Below are 22257 nucleotides of genomic sequence, written 5' to 3' on the forward strand. Positions count from 1 at the left end.
AATGTCTATCATCTTCAGCATTCCAAGTTATAACTCCCAGGTTTTGAGCTATGAATTTTTTAATATGTAATTATTTATGTGGTTTCATTGCATTAGATGTCTTCACAAATATGTAAACACTCAAGTATCTTATGTCTCTGCCATGCAAGAGTCATACCTACTTGTCCATTTTAAGTATAGTAAAAGAGGAGGCTAGGTAATGGATATGAGTCTAAAATCCAAGGGGTAAAAATATTGAAAATGAGATCATGTGGTTCTATATTGGGGTCATACCTTTTGAATATATAAGAATCTAGGGTTCATTTTTCCTATTGAATAAATAAATCTACAATTCATCAGCAAAGCAAAGCAATCTGACCAATAGAGTTACTTTAGAGAAAGACCAAACATGGGATAATGTAGAGATGTCCTGAGGGTAAATACAAATTCATGCTTTGTATCAAACATCTATATCTAAATACGAATTTACCATATTCTAATATCACAACGAATTACTAGCATTCCTTCCATACTTTATAAAATCACATTGCTCAAACAAATTCGTAGACTACATTACTCCGTCATTAAGATTAGTCTTATAAATCCATCAAAGAATTTGCTTTTTGGCAAAGCATAGAAATAAGTCTTTGACATGATGTTTTCCCAACAGATTAAATGTTACTTGTAACATTACATTATAAATACTTGGTGTGTTTTCCTTGGCCAATAGAAATCTACAATCAAAGCAAAAATAATAATCAACCGAACCAATGACAAAAGCTTTCACATATTGCTGTGATTTTTGTACAGTTTCTAGAATTACAAATGCAGGCTCAAAGACATCTCTCAGGATAAATTATCTCCCTTGAATTCTATTAGATGTTATAAGACCACATGATAATCATTTAAAACAAAACCAATCACATGTTCCAAAGATTTTTGTACAGTTTCTAAGATTACAAAAGCAGATTGAGACATCCGTCACAGTAAATTTTATCTCTGAAATACCATTAGAGGTTATAGCAAAAAACAGAGACTACTATATATTAGCCAGGTCAAGACTGAGCAATGGCAATGCCATTACACTACCAAAAACTGCCATAAGAAGTACTAAAAGCCACATTGGAAACTTCCTCAATCCTCTCTGCTTTGGCCCTTTGATTTCTGTCTCTTTTCTGTTTGGTTGAATTGCTTGAGATCGCTCCTGAACAATAACGGAAGGTCTTGCATCTTCTTTCTTTGATGCAAGTTCAGCTTCCATTTTTTCTGCATTTAGTTGTTCCGAGTACTTCTCCACATACTCTGGAAAAATCTTACGGAATGTAGCACTGCGTGAAGTTGACAATTTGATTACAATCAGTCTCATAAACAAATATATATATTTTATCCATTTACTAGAAGTTATTTTATGAACTTGGTACCTAATTAAGTGGTTTTCAAAAATGTGTGATCCACTGTAGAGAATGTTATAGTGCAGAGGAGGCTGCAAGCCTTGCTGGAACAGATACGAACAGATACCTCTTTTATTTCAAACAGTTGTGTCAGCTTTTTGATAATGAACATCATAAGGCTTTTACGGATAAAGCTGATGGATTCAACTCAGCAGCAAAAAATAAATGGAATCAGGAGGTGTTTGGCAATATTGAAAATGAGATCTGGCAAGCTTCTAGTTTGAGCCTGTTTCCAGTATTGAAGGTTTTAGGAGAGAACCAAGACTTCTTCAGCTCCAAAGTTAATGTTTATAGGTTAGAATTTAAGAAAAGGTGATGAGAGCAGATTATCTTGTCGTCATAAATTCTAGATGGCTTGTAATCCCTTGCATCCACTAAGATAAGTTGTGTGCTATGTTAGAGGAGATGCATCCTCCTTTGCTTTGTTGTCAATATTCTATTTGTTGGATATAAAAATGAGTACAAGTTTGTGAAGCAATACATTCTGCAAGTTTCTCCCTCCCTGTCTCATAAAAGTGATTCTGATTTTGGGTTAGTGGAATATTCAAATAATTCCACCTCTTAGTGGGCTCCTAGTCAATAAGAAGCATGGTAGAGAAACAGGTAGAAACATCCCCAAATGACCAGTAGAAGCTTGAATTTGAAGGGTCTTCACAAGGCAACCCCGGTTCGGCTGAAGTTGCTTTAATCATTTGGTATTCCAGTGGGATTCTGATCAAACGTGCAATGCTTCTCCTGGACTAAATAAGTGATAATGAAGGTGACTACGAGGCCATAACAGTGGGGTTGTCTCCTGCACAAATGGAAGGGTGCAAACATATTTTTGCTGTAGTAGATAATTCACTTATTAATAGTCTTCATAAGGGGAAGCATCCTAACTGTAAACTTCATAGCTTGTACGAAGAAGCTTACTTAATATACAAAAGCTTTGATTTTATAATTTATTTCCTTCTCTCAAAATTATTGCAACCAGAACAAAGGTTGCAGATCTGCTTGCTAGATAAGGGAGAAATATTGGGATTGGCAAGGTTTTCACGACATCATTTTGATCAATTAGCCTCCTTTATTGAATGTTCAGATATTTGGCACCCTCAAATAGTTATAATAATATATTATATGATATTATTACAATACTTTCAAGAGTTGTATAAGTTTATGTCCCACCAGCTGCAAAATATTGCTGGCCATGTTCTTCGCTGCTGCATGCGGGGATGGAGAATAATGAGTGGTTTCTTCCTATTCTATGATACCCTGGTGAGTTTGGTGAGATGATTGATCTGTTGTAGGATGCTGCTTGAAGCCATGTGGCTCTGATGTTTGGGTTTCCCTTGTAGTTGAATTTGCAACTCATTAGACTGTAGGATGTAGCCATGACCCTCACCCCAATGCCATGTCTATTGTTGGTGTAAATAAGTATTTACTACTTATACTATACTTAAGTTTACTTAGGTTAATGCATTTTCATATTAGTTATCATGTAGACACCTAGGAGTTTTGCATATTCATATGAGTTGTCATGTAGATAACAGAGTAGTTTGCACTCCAATTGAGCACATGTTGCCTACTACATCTCTTTATGAGATACACCTTTGTATTCTTATCCTCGCATTGTTGCACATACATTCATGCACAATGGAGGATAATCCACTCTTAGTGGACATGTGCTTAGTTGTTGCTTATCTCTTTGCATGACTCCTAGTCATCTTGATTGCACTTCTATGATGTATTCATCCAATTATCTGATTAATCCATTCTCATTTGATCATATCTTGTCTCTCTTGTGCTATCTCTTGAGCTTCTAGATCTTGGCATTTCATTCTTACCTTAGGCAAATTCTTACATGGTATGAAAGCTTAAGGCAGATTCTTACATGGTATCAAAGCCAAAGGAGCGTTCATTGCATAGCCATTGGAGTGAGAAAAAAATTGCAGGTCAAGATTGGAGCTCGCTAGCACAAATCAGATGTTGGCATCACATTCAGAAGGTCACAAAACCCCTAAATCGACTTTTATTTCATCAAAATCGGACATCTAAGGCAAAATCTAGAGTCGTTTGATTTTTGGAGATGAGACAGCAGCAATTCAGAAAAAATAATTACAAAGGTGATTTTCAAACAACGATATCTCCCTCATACAGACTCCTTTTTTTTAACGATTTTTTTTTTCTTTTTGGAGTAGAATTTCATGATCTACACGTTGTAGGTTGTTTGTAATCTTTGTTCCTGAATTTTTCTGAAAATCGCATATCTCAATTTTTGCAACTTCAAAGGCTTCGTTCAGACTCATATGGACACATATTCAAGTGTTATTTTTTTGAAGTGTATAGTTTTTTTGTCTACTTTCCAGATCTGGTATCAGTTTGAAGGAATTTTGAGTGGACATATCACTTTCGGTAAATGGTCATTTTTTGGCTTTTTTTGGCACTTGTAACTAATTAGATCCTTGAGAGTTCTTGTGTCTTTTCTTGTTGAGTCATATATAACTTCATATTTGTTGTTGTAAACATCAAAATTAGAAGTCCAATTTGGTTATTTTGACAAGTGGCAATTGTACATGCACTAAGTATAAAGTGCAAAAATCATCCATTTTGAGGGGGTGTCTTGAGTGTTTGCCCTTCTCTCTCTTGTGTTCTTTCATTTTGCATCATGGGTTCTCCTAGGTTTACAATATTAACTCCACATAATTATGCTACATGGAAAGTTAGAGCATGGAGTCGAATGATGGAAAAAGGTTTAATTCATTATATTGATGGAACCATGGTTGCACCATCTAGTCCTAATAAACCAAATGAATGGAATCATAACAATAAGGTTGCTATTGGTACTTTGAGGAAGGATGTAGATAAAGATCTTATCTTCCATATTGATAATTGTAAAACAGTAAAAGAAGCATGGGATAAGTTTGCTAGCTTGTATGCAAAAGTAGACAAAGCTAGGGGTTTTGAACTTGATGAAAATCTCATGTCATTAGATCCTAAGGAGTTTGACACAATTCAAGACTATATCACCAAGGCACATGAGCTAAGGTCAATGGTTAAGGATTGTGGAATTACCATAGAGGATGAAAAATTGATCTATAATTTGATGAGAAAACTTCCTCCAGAGTATGCATCGTTTGTTTCAAGCTTCGACACTCACAAGTTGATCTTAGGTTCTTCCTACACCATGCCTTCATTTGATTCCTTCATAGAGATGTTGATGGTAGAACAATCAAACTTGATGAGCATGGGGATTCGCAAGTCTTCATAGTCCAAAGCATTGGTGGTTAGTAAAGGGAAAGGAAAAAGGTCTAGCAAGAAGCAAAAATCATAGCAACAAAATTCACAACAAGAGAAAGAACACTCAACCTCCTCACCACAAGACAACTCCAACAATAAGGGAAAATCATCCAAGGAGTTGCTTACTTGTGCATATTGCAAGAAGAATAGACGTGAAGAACATCATTGTTATAAGGAGATAGATGAACCCAAGAATCTTTTTAAGAAGAATCCAATTGGTCTACCATCAAGAATGACTACTTCATCCTCTTCTTCATTTTGATTTTGATGAGGGAAAGGATCACATTGGAAAAGGTCGAGCCTTAGTAGCTACTTCAAGTTAAGATTCTGGGAGATGGCTTCTAGATTCAAGGGCTTCTCATCATATAGCATCTTCACAATCTATGTTTCAATCATTTGATCATTGTCATAATCCACCTATCTTAATGGGAAATTATAATTACATGAATGTTATTGGGAAAGGCACTATTGATAAAGGGGACAATACTTCAAAGATGTGTTGTTCGTACCTCACCTAAGTCATAATCTTCTTTCCATCTATCACCTCACTTATGGAGATAGAAGGATTGTGGAATTCACACTAGATTCAATTTTTATTAGACTTGAAGACTAGACAAATCATTGATATAGGGGTGGTTGATCATACATCTCGGCTATACTACTTCTCTGACTTTTCTCATGATAATGACAGTGATTTCTCAGCAAATTCTTTAACAAATTTTGATCACACTTCCAGTGTTGACTTAGAGTTTGAGGGTTTTGGCTACTTGAACTTGGGTGTTCTCACATGTGATCAAATTCTTGAGCCATCCATTGATTCTACTCCTATTGGTATGACATCTACTACTGTTCCTAATGATTCTTGTATTCACATAGCTATGGATTCAGGTGATTCAATGCAACAGGATATTCATTGTCTTCCAGACTCGGTTCCATGGGATGACTACTTGACAGACATATCTAGTTTGTTTGTGGAGTCTTACATTGCAGATTTGGGAAACACTATTGATGGCATTCATCTTCTCTTTGGTGAAGATGATCCTCCTTCAGTTGTTGCGAGGGAACACTCTTACCCTCATCTTCATTCTCTACTTGATCATTCTTTCGAGGTTGACATGATGGTGGATACTTTGATATAGCAGTTGGAGGTCACTTTCTCTTCAAAGGAGACGCTTGAGTCTTTGATTCATGTTCTACATTCATACTCAGTTGATCTTGACTTGTCTTTTTTAGCAAAGTGGCATAGTACACATGATTTGGAGGAGGCAATTTTCAGTATTGACATGGGGACACTTGAGCAAGTTTCAGAGATTTCATACATTTTGAGGTTTCTTCCTACAAATGGGGGAGGATTCATTGATACACCTTTGGTTTTGTTTCTTCCTAAGGGGAGGAATATCGTTCTACACTCATGGCATAGTTTCTACATCAAGTCTCAAGCATCTACCATTGGTGTACACTCTACATTGGGGGGAGACTACATCGTCTACTCTCTTATGGGGGGGATTCTTTCCTCACATGAGGTCTTCTTCTCTCTCGTTTTTTTTATTGTACTCATCTCTCTTTTTGGAAGGGGGTTTTTCCCATGTGGTTTTCCCTCTTTCTCCACCTTATGAGAGAATGCATTGCATTTATCTTTTGCACTTGCATCTTATACATGGGTACCTTACATGGCCTAGTAGCCGGGACCCTTCTTGCATTATTATCTAGCTTTTGTGAGCTTAAGTGCATTCCCCCAAGTTGCACTTAAGGAGGGGTGTTGGTGTAAATAAGTATTTACTATTTACACTTTACTTAAGTTCACTTAGGTTAATGCATTTTCATATTAGTTATCATGTAAACAACTAGGAGTTTGCATTTCATATGAGTTGTCATGTAGATAACATCGTAGTTTGCACTCCAATTGAGCACATGTTGTCTACTACATCTCTTTATGAGATACACCTTTGTATTCTTATCCTTACATTGTTGCACATACATTCATGCACAATGGAGGATAATCCACTCTTGTGGACATGTGCTTAGTTGTTCTTTATCTCTTTGCATGACTCCTAGTCATCTTGATTGTCTTTATATACAAGGCACTTCTACGATGTATTCATCCAATTATCTGATTAATCCATTCTCATTGTTGAAGATGGTAGCTGTGATAGAGATCTTTATCTCTTGAAATATGAACATTATTACCATTATTGTTACGTTCAGCCGAAAAGGACACTTATGTTTAAACTGTAATATTCGTAATGACATGTGTGATTCACATGCATTGAGGCGTGAATATTCGAAGAGTTATTATTAATCATTGGAGTTAAGGGAATCTCAAGAGACCTTCGGTTATAATGTGAAGAGTCTCTCCTATTGCTATATATTCTCATCTATCAAAGGATATTGTACACTTGAACTTTCATTATCAATAAAGATATATTTGTATTGTGTCGCTGGGTTTTTCCCTTCATTCTCGAAGGGTTTTCCCAAGGTATTTCTGGTGTCTTTGTTTCAATTTTATATCTTTCTTATTGCTGGTTATCTTCATTGACTTATGGGCTCTAGTTTTAACATGTTATCAAAGCCTAGTTAATATCAATTTTAAGGAAATCAATCTTTGAAAATTGTCTTGTGATGATTGGATCTGTGTTTAATCAAAAGCATTTTTTTTTCAGTTTTGTGTTCCACTCGAAAGATATATATAATATTTTTTCTTGTCAATATTGATTCATCGCATGTTTCACGTCATTGTGTTGGAGTTGATCCTTGGCATATTTGAGCCTTGTCATTTTTTCTATGGGCACCGGTTCTATTGCATGAAATTGTTTTTCTCTTCGATCGATCAATAAAGCTCAATGTGTGCTTCGATTATTTTTATTTGTATATTTCTCCTAACATTTGCCTTTGTTGTGGCGGTGATGCTTGTAAAGGTTAAAATCTCCATTTCTTTTCTTCAATAGATTTATTAAAGCTTTCCAAGTCACGGGAGATTCAACATGTTTGGAAATTTAAGGGACCAGAGGAGTGTCATGGGAGTGAAATGGGGAACATCTTTTGCAAATTAAAGGCCCTCAATTTGATGAAAAGGGTCATTTTTTTTTGGAGTTCAGAAAATGGAACATGAGGAACTTTAGAACTCTTGTAATCTTTGGGTTGGCAATGTATCTCGGCATGTCACTGAAATTGTGTTGGTAGAACAATCCTCTAGATTTGGGGAAGTAGAAAGTATATTTATCTATGCCTTCGTAAACTATGCCTATTGTTCTGGTTGTAGTCAGAGAAAATTGATTTTGTAGGTGACCATATTTTCAGTGATGTCGCTGAAATGATTGTCGTATATGCTAAAGCAATCACATCTCTACTTTATCTTTTTCTCACTGCTAGTTTTGCTCATCTCTCCTCCGTATTGCTTTGAGGAAATATATTTTAATAACTGCTTTACTATTTTTGTGCGGTTAGCTTCATGTCATTCTGCTCAGGTGTACTTGCCATTGTTCTCCCTGTGGATGACCACTATTATCGCATTCTCATAGAAGCTATTTTTTATTTTGCATTACTACATGTCTTCCAGAAATGGATAATTAAAGGCTGCAGTTATGTGTTCCTCCTGCTATGCCACCTGTCACATATTCTCTCTGCAACCTTGATATCATCTCGTGATCTATTCATTCCCCGTTGTGAATAAAGTCTGTATTGAATTGGTTCAGTCTGTAGCTTGCAAAGACTGTCAATGGTAGTATTGTTAATGGAATTTGTTTATTAACTTCATGTTTCTTTGAGATTAGACAATACTACTGTCATGATCGGAGCCATCAAATTTTACTGGAGTCTTGTATTTGATAGAATTATGTGTGCTTGTCATCTTCAGTCATCTTTCCTATCGTATTTTCTTTGCTATCTTTTTAATATGTTGTTGGTTTCTCAGTGTAGAAGCCATTGAAGTCTGTAACAAAGATTATGACAGATAAGTTTTTATTAAGCAATTTAGCAGTATCTAGGATTTATCATTGTTTTGATTACATTGCTATTCCATACTGATTATTGACTTCTATTATGAATTGATGTTATTAATCTCCATTTATTACATTATGACAGCCATAAAAGCAATAAGAGGATGTTGCTTTCATTTAGAAAGAGAGACTGTTCAACTTCAGAGGGAGGTTGCATGACATGTCTAAAATCAATTGGAATCAGTTATGATGAGAGGGAGTTGTTCCTAATTGAGAGAGAATTCTCATTAAAACTCTTGTTTTTTTTTACATGCTCTGGTATAGTAGATTTTTGAGACTTGTGTTGGAAAAGGGTTTCAATTATGATTTTTAAGTGTGAAATCAACAATAAGATTGTAAGATCAGCTATGATAACTCTTACACTATGCGATAGTGAACATCATGTTGAGAGAGTCCATGATGTCATCACGTTAAGAGAGTCCATGAACATCATGTTGAGAGAGTCCATGATGTCATCATGTTGAGAGATTTCGTGATGGGAGTTGGATGTCATGTTGAGAGATTCCATGAATGTGATTAATTGTTACAAAGTTTCATGTTGAGTGATTCCATGAATGTAATTGATTGTTATAGGTTTTCATGAATCTTATAGGATATATGGGATGAGATTTCATCATTAACATTTTGGTTGCAATCTTGCATGATTGTTCAGCTAAAGATCTCTCTATGGCTAAGAGGGAGTGTTGAAGATGGTAGCTGCGATAGAGATCTTTATCTCTAGAAATATGAATGTTCTTACCGTTATTGTTACGTCCAGCTGAAAAGGACACTTATGTTTAAACTGTAATATTTGTAATGAAATACGTCATTCACATGCATTGAGGCATGAATATTCGAAGAGTTATTATTGATTATAGGAGTTATGGGAATCTCAAGAGACCTTCGGTTATAATGTGAAGAGTCTCTCCTATTGCTATATATTCTCATCTACCAAAGGATATTGTACACTTGAACTTTCATTATCAATAAAGATATATTTGTGTTGTGTGGTTGGGGTTTTCCCTTCATTCTCGAAGGGTTTTCCCAAGATATTTTTGGTGTCTTTGTTTCAGTTTTATATCTTTCTTATTACTAGTTATCTTCATTGATTTCTGGACTCTAGTTTTAACACTCATTTGATCATAACTTGTCTCTCTTGTGGTATCTTTTGAGCTTCTATATCTTGGCATTTCATTATTACCGTAGGCAAATTCTTACATAATACAAAAGCTTGAGGCAGATTCTTACATGGTATCAATACCAAATTCTTACATCTATGATCATAGAATATGTCAGATTTTCCATTGCCCAAATCTGATGTACATAAAAATTTGGGTAATTGTGGCTGATGAAATTCTTCTCCTTGCACCTGAAACTGTCACAGAAGCAGCAGTGCTAGGAGAAGATTAAGCAATCATGGTAGGCATTTCGGGTGTTGGCATCAGTAGATGATGGATATACAAGTAATAGAAGCCAAGATAACGAATCTGGCTCAGGATACTGGAACTCTTAACTAAATTCTGCCATGGTTTAATGCTTGAGCACAGTCAAGAGACATCTCCTGATATCCCATTACAAGGGTCTATTGGTGGTCTCAAGTACATCTTCCTTAGCATGTCCCTCTGGAGGAAATTAAACAGAGCATCTAAACAGGTTCAAACCGATTCACAGTGTATAATTTGTTTGAACTGAAAAATCACAAATAGGGGTAACATGAAATTGAAAACTATTGTAGTTCTGGCAATTGGAGTTATCTGCCAAATCTTTCAATCAGGTGACAGGAGAGGTTGCAGCAGCACTTGTTCACCGATTCAATCAGGTGACAGGAGATGTTGCAGCTGCATTTGTTGACTGATAAGGAATTTCCAGACTCCCTTGAGGTCTGGTTAATTCAATTTTTTTCTGGTTCATTGTTTTTATTCTATTTCGCTTAAGCTTCCATTTTTGGCTAGCTGGGTGTTTTTTTAGCTATTTTGCTTTAGCTTCCATTTTTGGCCTGTTTCACCCATGCATAGGTATATGCAGGCCATCTTTATCCCTCGTTGAGCTATTTACTGTTTGCATGATCAATAGGCTAAAGCCCCAGGATAGAACCCCCAATTAACCAAAATTGGAATTGAAATATAATTAGGTTCACTTGCAAAACTATTTTTTAATTCATATCAACCCAAAGTAATTGTATAATTAGTTAGATATGTAATAGGCTTAACTGTTCTGTTCATATCAAGGATGAGAGACATATTATTTAGACAAATTCCAAATGCACAAAAACAGAGTTTGTACTACAATACTCACTTTTTACAGTTAAACGCAAGAGAAGACTTTGCTAGTCTTTTCTTTTCTTCCACTGTTGATGAGACACTACCAGTTGTTGGGCTATTGTCCATCTGTAAAGGTACAAGCATTTATGATTTATGCATAATTATCCCATCATGCAAGACAATAAAGTTTGCATTTTGGTGTTGACATCCATTTTCAGAAGATTATATTTTCTCAATACACTCAAAACAATATTAAGGATTCACAATATTTAAGGCACATGCCTACGAACTCCAAAGTAGGAGCAGAAATACCATGCAAATTAAAAAACCAAGTTAAACTTACCATGAAGGAAAGAAGTCCTGTTAAAATGCTGCACCCATGTGTTCACAGTAAACAATAATGAGTTAATCACAGTATTGGCACAGAAATGAACTGTACTTGATTCCCCAAATCAGACACGTACAAAATTCATGTGAACATAATCATTTAATAATATTGAATCAAAATTCATATATACCTTGAGACAGACCACATGGGATTCCATGTTTCTGGATGAACTGGACAATACACATGTAAAGACAATAATAAAATTCCCAAATAAATTAGTAACATTCCAGAAAGCATAAGAATAAGAAAAGTTTGTAACAAATTGTATCATGCAGAAAACCATTATAAAAACTTACAATCACTCATAGACATGCATATCCTCTTTTGAGTAGCAAAGCGCCCACTTGGTGTAATCATGCTGCAAGGGAGGTGAACAGAAACATTGTAATTAATGAATCAATTTATTATGAATTTTTGTGAATTCAAAAAACTTGAAAAAAGGAATCAACTGTTATTAAATTACATTCGTCAACAACTAAATTTCATGTACAAGGATGTCACATTTCATAGGAGAAGATAAGAAAGATACCTGATGCCTGGAGGCTTATATGGGTACTCAGGTGGAAATTTAAGTTTGCCATAATATACTCCTCCTGATCAAATTTAAAGTGAACCATGTATGCCGTAAGGAATATGATAAATATTAAATATCTTTGCTAAATAATGTTCAATATCTGGGGCAATAAATGTCTACAATAGGGCCAAGCAACAAGAGAGTATAAGCCATCTAAAATAAGCCCACAAAAAGAGTGCATGAACAATCAACAGGTGCATGTTGTCAGGCAAACACTAATTGCGATACACAAATAGAGAAATTTGAGCAGAACAAAACCCATGTGTCAATCCCACATTGTCTTCCCAAAACCACATTAGACATATAATTGAAGATTTTATACAGACACAGTTGAAGATAATTGTGGTAAAACTGTGAGCTCACCTGCAAATGGTGTGCCTTCGCTTCCTTCTAATACATAATCTGCACATTTTACACACGGCCAGCATTTGAAAAAAGAGATTCTAATACAACGAACTAAGAAAATCTGTAGTTCATTTGTATGGGAAACCAGAAAACCTTTACAAGGCATAATAAAATAATTTTTAAAATCAAATCCAAACAAGAAAAAGAGAATTGTAAGATAAAAATGTAACATCAATGTACTTCAAAACTTGCATGAGCAGACATTCAGTTCATTCCATAGTTGTAGCCATTTATCACCAAACAGCTAAGCATGGCCCAGGAGCAAATTGAAAACATAGGTGATACTTACGCCATTCTAAAATGTCAGTGGAAGAAGGACGAGCTAACACATTGGGAACTGGTTCCTGCATGTACAATGGACATGTAAGTGATAACAAGCCAACAGAAAATTTTAAAACTAATTATAAAACATGTTCAAAACTACAGTATTAAGCTAAAAAATCCATCTCCATATGCAATCCACCCAAAGAAGAAAAGCATAAAAAGTTTGTGCAACAGTTGCTTGCTCCCATATACTCCAGCTTCTTTGCAAAACAAATTTGAGCTTTTTTCAGCATGAACCCTAACGATATAGCAACTCAAATCATTCACTATAAAGACCCACAACTTATAGTTTAATGGTTGGAGTCTTCATTTAATTTTATTATCATGCTGATTCCCTGGCTCACAGTTTCCTTTGTAATCTAAATAGTCTAGAATCCTGTTCAATGTTAATATATGTTACATAATTCCAATTAATATTTGCAATCTTGACTTTTACTACAATAAAAAAGCTAATCTTTGAAGAAAACTTGGATAAGACTCTAAATGTCAAGTTAAACATTACACAGAGGCCACCTAAATAGCAGATATATCCAGTGCACAGTGGCTTATCAGAATATAGTAGGACTATAAATAAATTAAAAATCAAGATTACTGTCAGAAAACTCACTAATATGTTAATAACTATTATTATATATAAGATCAACTCACTCAAAACTGATATAATAAACTTATAACAGCTAATGGATAATATCTAATCACATTACCTCATCACAATTGGAGGGAAGACCGGGAAGATAAGAGGGCATAGGGCTAATCACTAAAGCAAGCAGGATACATTGCACTCTTGGGGTTGATCACTAAGGCAAGAGGGATACATTGCACTCTTGGGTTGATCGCTAAGGCAAGAGGGATACATTCCACACTTGGGGCTAGACAAATCAAGCCAAAGACCCCACTACAAAGAGGGCATATGGCTGATAACTAAGGCAAGAGAAATACATTCGTACATTCCACTCTTGGGCTTAGACAAATCAAGACCCAACAACAAAAGAAGGTATAGGGCTAATCACTAAAGCAAGAGGGATTACATTACTATACTAGATATTCTACAACTGGGAAAATCTAAAATCTTTAAAAATTATTAATATTTCATAGAGCAACTGTATGGGGCGTAGAGGACTTGTAGAAAGAAATAATTTAATACTGTATCTAAAAGGATTTTGTATTTACCCAGTAGTAGATAGAAAACAAATTATGCCCCATCAATGTCCTTTATAGCAACAATTTTAAGAATTTCTTATATTTTACAACATCAATTGAATTTGTGATTGTTGGATCTACCTTAAGACGGTAATGAAAAATATTCATTATTTTCTTTTTATTCATTTAGGACCAGAAGAATGGCAACACATGAAGCACTTTCTTAAAGTCAATTATAATCTAGCAATTAAAAATTTCGCTTACTCTCAAATGAAATCATACCTTGCAAAGAGCTCGAAATTCCTTCTGAAGACGTTTAACACAGGCTGCTTCTGCCATCAGATAAATGCTCACAGGCTACCCACAGATCCTCCAGAAGCCAGACTGTCACTACGACCTGGTTGAAAATACCTTCTGCAGACCACAATCATGAAGATCTTAATTCATTTGGCAAAATTCATCCATTTAGAACAGATTATGAAATCTCATTTGCACAGATGATCATACAGACTATAATTGCAAGCTCTAGCAGTTCCAGATAAACTAGCATACTTTCATGATGCATGAAAAGCTGGAAAATATATTGCTAAATTCATTTGCAGGCAACTTTGAATCAATATTGGGACTAACAAATTAAAATGTCCAGAAACTACCAGAGTAATGAACAATATGAAGAAAACCATCCTCTACTAAAATGATACAATCCACGCAGACCACCTATGACAGAGACACAAAGTTCTATACAGAAAATGAATCATGATAAGTAACAACTATGATAATTGCATGGAAAACTGCTAGCTTTGAGAACACCTAACCCACCCTAACAGTTCAAGAAGCAATTTTCAAAATTATTCTTAATACATCTGAAAACTGGGACTCTCAGACTCATTTTAAAGATCAATAGATGTCCAAATAAGTTGTCATCTTTCAAGAAGCAATTTTCAAAATTATTCTTAATACGTCTGAAAACTGGGACTCTCAAACTCATTCTAAAGATCAATAGATGTCCAAATAAGTTGTCAAGATGAAGAACCAGTCCCCTAATAAAAAGATTATTAAAGTCTAATTAAAGTGCTAATTACAAAATTAACAAATCAATCCCATACAGAATACAGAGTGGGATAAACGATGATAATCATGATTACACTGCATCTTCATAACTTTGAGATTACATGATGCATATGACTCACAAAATTAATTCTATACAGAAAATGAATTGGGAAAAATGATGGCAATGATATTAGAGACAACCCACTACCTTTAAGTACACATGAAAAATTAGATAGCAATTTTCTAATTTGGTTTCATTAAATTTTACAATCTCAAACTTGGCACAATCGAACTTAGCAAAAGCAATTAAAAGTATGAAGAAATCCAGGCCTCTATAAAAAAAATAATGATACTTACAGTCCACTAAGCTATGAAGAAATCCAGGCCTCTATAGAAAATGTAAATCATAGCAATTAGCAACTAAATTCGCCCTACAAAGAACATGACAAGTAAGAATGATTGATACCATCAAGACCACATATGACAAAATAACAGAATTCAGATTCTGTAGGAAATGATTATGCAACATCAAGGAGATGGTTAAAAACTATAAAAGGGAAAAAAGTTATCCACACCATGATAGACTTATCGACCATTGAAAAATAAATGAATGTGAAAAGTAAAAAACACTTTATTCAATTCTAATCCCCAATACATAAACAATGAATAATGAATTCCATTCATTGCTCATTTGATCTATGAGGCATTCAGTGGATGTGAATTTCTACAATTCACATCCATAAATATGAGACATAGCCTATCTCTATGATTTTTTCCTTCATGCAAATCCAACTAAAACTACTTTTACATTCAAAACATACTCCTCAAAATAAGCAAATTGTCATCATATAAAATATCTCAAACTGGATTTCAAATAAATCTACCCTAAACAGATTGTCTTTATCTCCCAGAAAACTTAAGTTTCAGGAGCTAATGCCATCAATACGTCCAAATTAAACTCTAGGGCAAATTAATACAACTCTCTTTTTCAAAATAAACACATACAAGCAGAACACAATATATAAATATTGTCGAATTTGGCCCTTGTAGATTTCAGTCAGCTCAAGGTGACCTCAGTGAGTGGCATTACTATAATGATATTTTCCTTATTTGTACTAGTAATATTTGCAAGCCAAATAGACCCACTTAAGTCACAAGCCGTTTTTATAATTTGTTAGTAGGCAGTAAAAAACACTAAAAATGTTTGCCACTTTAGTAATATTTGCAAGCCAAATAGACCCACTTAAGTCACAAGCCGTTTTTATAATTTGTTAGTAGGCAGTAGAAACATTAAAAATGTTTGCCACTTTAGGCCATTTGCCCTCTAGCCTTTTCCCTATTGACATGACCTTTCAAACATGTAATTTTTATCTAGTTTTGTTCAGCAATTCATAGAAGTATGTTAATAGCCCAATTACATCCAACTCATGTTTTTATTAGGTAGATGAAAGTTTTCACACAAATATTAATCAGAATTTTGAGGGATTGGACACATGTTTTTACTATTTAGTTATATCAAGACTACTTTGATGAGGAGTTATTACTCAAATGACTCTTTATAAGATGTTTGACACTGACATTGGATGCACCCAATTTGCTTTCCTAAATAGATCTAGCATAAGAAATCGTCTTTATTCACCCCTAAATATTCTCAAATTTCAAGATGTAAAAACTCCAAGATATTATCACCCTATCACACTGGCCAAAGTTTATCTCAAGAAAAATAAATCCAAGCACCTCTACGAGAATAAACTATAAAAGCAGAAACCCATTCCAGTTTCTTTTCACAGACGTTCAGACATTCCACCCAGCACATCAATCAAAACAAACAATATATCAGTCAAAATACATATTGTAACGTCAAAAACAAAAATCAAATTGATCAAATATGAGCACACACTGTGTTATTTATAACTCGTAAATAAAAGGAACCCAAACGTGCGAACAAAGCACAAATTATTCAATTTCAACTATTCTATATTCTTGGTTTGTTATAATTCCCTGACATAAATCCAGCAAATGAAATACACTTACACTCCAGCCGGGGGGTGCCACTCAAAGTGCAACCATGTATAACATAAGTGACTAGATTTTTCAGTTTCGAAATAGCAAATTCAATCCAGACACAATGAATTTGACAACGGAATAAATCTTTAAATTCCTCACAGAGCCAGGAGAACGTCAAACGCAAACAAATCAAAGCCCTTGCTGAGTACACGAAACCACCAAACAAGGCATTCCGCGATGCAAAAACTAAATCCTACTTTTCTATTTGTCACTCAAATAGAAAAATTGATGCCAATGCAAACCCTGAAGATTTTTCACGGCCGATTTTAAGGACCGATCATACCACACACGCATCCAAACTGATGCCTCCAATGAACAGATCGAACGTCGACAGAAGAAAGAAAGTTAATTTGTCATCAATTACATTGACATATCAAAGCCCATTGCTTATAAACCCTCGAAACCCTCCACATATTGTACAAAGTTCGTAAAAGAAGCTCGATCAAACCCTAAATGAGGCCAATTCCAAACTCTATACAGCAAACAAACCTTGTTCGGAAAGTTAATGACGAATTTGTGTTTAATAGAGAAAACAAAATTATTCAGGATCGTTTTGACCTTGTAATACCTCATTTTTTTCAGAGAAAATTTTACAGAACTCACCAGAATGTCCTCTTGCTGGTTGAATCCTTCGCCGACCGAAAAAGAAAATTGACCTGAAATTTCAACGCCAACAGGCAATGCGCGTTATTCAGAGCGATATAAAAGAGTAATTTCACTTATTTTGTTGTAATAAATAAGTATTTCAGGGCTTTGGACTTTTGCTTCGGAACGCGACAAATGTTGAGGCTTTCCACCAAGCCAAAACTGAAGTCGTCGAATTATATGGGAATAAATTGAGTTAAATTAGAGGTTAAGGTTGGCTTAGTTTGGGGTTAAGATTAGCAATGGTACTTGTGGGTGGATTGGATATATTGAAGATTATAAAGATTAATATTTTTATATTGGTTTTATGTTTCTTTCTGAAAATAAATCATAGTAAGTGATTTGAAAAGTTTCTTGAAAAGTTGTACAGACATTTTCTTGAAAAGCTTACATTTGATTGGTCACAAAGATGTAAATTAAGAAGTGATTCTTTCAAGTAAAGTGGGGTTAATTCTGAATTAAGAAGTTAGTAAGGTTGGGTCCCATGGAAAGAGGCTTCCTCAAAAATAGAAGTGGAATATTTTAAGTTAGCCATCTCATGAATTATATGGTCTAGTTTAGCATAAAAAATTAAAATTAAAATATTTTGACAAATGGCAAAAAGCATTCCAAATAATTACATAGAAAAAAATAAGTATTCATAAGATCATCCTCTTTTTCAAAAATGGAGCTTAAATCCCCCTCATAGAGCCCTTGCTTAAGATTTAGTTACTAGTTAAACTATAGGTTAGGATTATGGTTAGGTTGGGATTAAGATTAGAATTAATAGGATTTGTGTTAGAGTAAAAGGTTTAACTTAATTGTTTTACTAAGTTACCTTTTACGCCTTCTTGAGATTTCACTTTATGCATTGTTCATATTTAATACTCGTTTTGATTATTATATGTTTTTCCTTTAGGGTTGCATGATCTCCTTTTGTAAGGATTGATCCTTTGTATTTTATATCTATTTCATTCTCTAAGAAATAAATCTTTCATATTTCCATAACCATCTTCTTGTCTTTTGCTCTATTATTTCTTGTGATGAGTTATTTTGCATGTAGGTGATTCTTGGACTCTATGAAGTTGGTTTTGGCAACTTCTACATGGTATCAGAGCTTAGAGAGCTAGAAGAAGAAGAATTAATTTTATTTACAAGCATTGTAGATCAGAACTATATTAGAATATATATAAAAAATTAGATTGGGGGTTGTTATTGTGTTTCATTTTGTAATCATGAATTGAGATAAAGTTCATTTTTGGGGGAGATCAATGATGTCTAGTATTTATTTTCACCTTGTCAAGCTAACCTCAAAAAACTATATGTCTTGGAAAAAAGGGGATAGAGAATCATTAACTTGAGCAAGTTCTATTATCCTCTCTCCTTGGACACGATTCTGAGTCAAGTGATTATAAACAAAAATTTGCATGGTTGAATAGTGATGACATTGTCTATGGACTAATATTTCTTACTATTTCTAAGGATATTTTATATCATATAAAGCATATAGAGAGCCATTTTATTGCTTCAAACATCATCTGACAATTGTATGGAGACATTGATTCTTCATCTGAAAGTGATAATTGCTTGGATAACCAGGCTTCTATGGGTGATACTAAGATTTGTGTTGTCTTGTCTTGTGTGGACATATGCAATGCCCCGCCAAGGAACCCATACGGACAAGGCTAAAAGCTACTATATTTGGTGGATAAAAAAAAAATTGAACACCTTTTTCTTGCTAAGTTTACTTAATCATCAATATAACAATCCTAACAAGTTCCCTAACATTGTCCTTAAGCATATTTCTTAGTTTCCAAATTCAAGAGTTATTTTTACTCATCCAACTCAACAAGTATTTCTTAATTATTTCTCATATAACTTTATCTAACATTTACTTAATTTAAGTCACCTATTAGTTTATGTCTACTTTTGATTTCTTACTCAATGTGGTATTCATCCCTATATTTATTTATTTGTATGACTTTTTAGTCTTATATCTCATATAGGACTTAGCACTTTTGATCAAGTTGTTTCACATCTATTCTTGTAGAAGTTAGGATATGACAACGAACACTTAGATGGTCATTCCTAAATATTTATTTATTAATTTCAAACAATATTTGTACAACTTTCTTTTCCAAATTAGGAGCTAATGTCTTAACCTTTATAAATAAAGTGCATTTGCTTAACATGAAATAAAGATGTACATTAAATAGATTTAAACCATTAACTATACATATTTACAAAATTATAATCTATTCACTAATTGTTTTGATCATTAATTTGACAATAGTATAAAGAGTACATGCTTATTTTATTCATTATACATATTATCATCATCATCATTAAATTCAAGGGAATATACAATGTCATGACCTCATTACTACTTCATTGATCTTTTTGAGATAATACAATATGTTCACATATCCCTTCATTTCTCCTTGAGATGCCCTTTACCCTTTTTACATATATTTTCAATTTGTGATGCATATACATATGAACTTGTAGTTTCTTGTAATTCAAACAAGATTGAGGTTGTCGAAGCCAAAGAAATGGATGATTTGAAGGCCTCTACAGATAACATGAACATCCTTGCATACCAGGCAGTGGATTTAGTGAAAACCCTATAGTTGGTTTTGTGTTGTCTTTTTGCTTTCTTTTTGCTATCTTTTCTTGCTGGTTTTTTTTGGCTACATGCTTTAGCTAGTTGTGTTCTCAACTATTGATGTACAGTTCTTCTAGGTTTTATAACTTTTGTTACTTTGTTCCATTGTAAAAGGTATCGGGTCCTTTAAAACATGTTTTTGCTTAATCAAAACTTGTAGTTTCTTTAAGAGTTTACATTATATTACATAGTTTTTTTTCCAAAGAAATGCACCACAAGAAATAATCTTCAATAGCTACTCAACAGGGATCCACATAAAGTCATCCATAAGAACTCAAACAATACCTCAAAAATATTTTGCCACCCAACCATGTAGAATCATAAATGATCCACTCCCCTGAGCTAGGAGATAAGACCGTGATCTTGAAGAATTTAAGCAAATACACAAATCGAATCCACGAAGCCCTCGAATACGTGCATGTAGGAAACCTGTCACAAAGAAGAAAAAGACAAGAGGAGGCAAGGATTTGCTCTGAAAACATGCAAATTTTATTCTCAAATAAAGAAAAGATATGAAATTACAAAGAGATCAATCCTTATAAAAGGAGATCAAAACCCAAAAAGGGTAACCTAAAAGGTAAAAATTATTTAATAACTACTAATTAATTATTAAATAGAGAATGCAAAAAGCGCATAAAGCAAAATCTTAAGAAGGGAGAAAAGGTAATTTAATTAATGAAATTAAATTGACCTTTTTCTCCAACACCCCCCTAAGATGAGCAACAATGCAGTTACAAATAATATAGAAAGAGTAAGGAAACTACAATGCAATGCTAAAAGCAAACTTGGGTCCCATCAACAAGGCTTGATAAGGTACCAAATCACAACCAAATCTCTATAAAATGGAGAAATAGAGAAAACCTAGTGGAAAAAACTCTACTCCAAAAAGAGATAGTTGAAAACCAAGTGAAGGATTATGGAAGCCTCCAACTAGAGGAATGTTCCAAAAGATAGGAACAAAGAGTGATCATGAAGAAATATCAGTGAAGCATGAAGAAGTTGCAAACTTTTTTAAAAAGAAATTCTTGATCTGTAGAACCTCCTCTGAAATAGAACCTGACCAAGTAGAGAAGATTGTAATCTGCATCAAATCAAGAGGCAAATAGCTAAACTCAAAAATACAGATGGCATGAAACACCAAAGCCTGAAGAGCTAATCAATCAAACCAAGGAAGCATGAGAAACAATAGAAGAACCCCCCTAATGCAAACAAGGGTGAGGTGACTGGCAACCAAGAAATCAGACCAATATCTCCTGCAAGACAGAAAGAACCAAGAACATCAAGAGTGAGGAAGAGGTACATACACCTATAAGGGTATATCTCATCGACATATCATGGGGCTAATATCATGGAAGGGACACTCACTTGACAAAGGAAGAGGACACTAAAAGGCAAAAAACTATCCCCCCATTGCACTTTATTATGTAGTGTGAGTACAATAAGTCACAATGATGAAAAAGATCCTAAAAATGCAAGGAGAGGCATTTTATTTCAGTGTGTTTGCATAAATATGCTTACAAATGATATCAACAATTATCAGAAAGGGCAAAGAGCTAATACAAAAGATAGTACAACCAAAAAAAGAGATCTTATGCTACGAAAATGATCCCCAGACCTGAAACACCAAAGATATCCACCATAGTGCAATAAAGAAAAAACCATAATAGGAAGAGCTTGGAGTAGAATCTAGAAGAAAAACTAGCATTTTTGGAAAGAGAACTAAATCAACTTTCCAAAAATATAACATTTTCTAAAAACAAAGATGGGATGCTCAAGATATGCCCTCCGAAGTGAAAAAATAACACCCAGCTTTAACTGCCTAAACAGACAACCAAATTGCATCAAAACCAGAAAACTCCTACACCACTGTCTCCATCTCGAAACCAGCTTTCTAGTGCTTCTTTTGGATCAAAAAAAATTGATGACCTGGGGGTCGTCACAGCAAAAAATAATGCCACATGGTAGTGGGCCCAAAGAATGATGGTGTGGCACCTAACACGTGGCAGGTGCTTACAGTGCCATGTATGTAGAGGAGGTAAAGGGGCCAGAGAGTGACAAAGTGGTGGATGCAGGTGGTGG

General features: G+C 34.4%; 1 protein-coding gene across 2 annotated transcripts; it reads right to left on the reverse strand.

Moving 5' to 3' along the window:
* Positions 1-825: 825 nt before the first annotated feature.
* Positions 826-17707, reverse strand: LOC149580625 (ubiquitin-conjugating enzyme E2 34-like). Of its 2 annotated transcripts, XM_089792490.1 has the most exons (11): positions 17493-17641; positions 15180-15253; positions 14055-14186; positions 12598-12652; positions 12267-12305; positions 11859-11922; positions 11626-11687; positions 11460-11499; positions 11285-11312; positions 10976-11067; positions 826-1307 (listed from the first exon to the last, which is right to left on the reverse strand). In XM_089792490.1, the coding sequence occupies exons 3-11, from the start codon at positions 14109-14111 to the stop codon at positions 1019-1021; spliced, it is 726 nt and encodes a 241-aa protein (XP_089648616.1). In that variant the 5' UTR covers positions 14112-14186; positions 15180-15253; positions 17493-17641; the 3' UTR covers positions 826-1018. The 2 variants fall into 2 exon arrangements, with proteins under 2 accessions (XP_089648616.1, XP_089648607.1); XM_089792481.1 differs by lacking the exon at positions 15180-15253 and having other exon boundaries at positions 17493-17707.
* Between the last annotated feature and the right edge of the window lie 4550 nt (positions 17708-22257).

The sequence above is a fragment of the Cupressus sempervirens genome, chromosome 1 (genome assembly GCF_028749045.1).
Source record: "Cupressus sempervirens isolate cs-2001-9-10 chromosome 1, ASM2874904v1, whole genome shotgun sequence".
Classification (NCBI taxonomy): Eukaryota; Viridiplantae; Streptophyta; class Pinopsida; order Cupressales; family Cupressaceae; genus Cupressus; species Cupressus sempervirens.

Bases quoted from the DNA above. Each gene is read 5' to 3' on its own strand.
- LOC149580625 (XM_089792481.1), bottom strand. From the start codon at position 14,111: ATGGCAGAAGCAGCCTGTGTTAAACGTCTTCAGAAGGAATTTCGAGCT. The intron at 12,653-14,054 runs GTATGATTTCAT...TTGTACATGCAG, and splicing joins AATTTCGAGCTCTTTGCAAG to GAACCAGTTCCCAATGTGTT. The intron at 11,500-11,625 runs GTAAGTTTTTAT...TGTATTGTCCAG, and splicing joins ATGCATGTCTATGAGTGATT to TTCATCCAGAAACATGGAAT.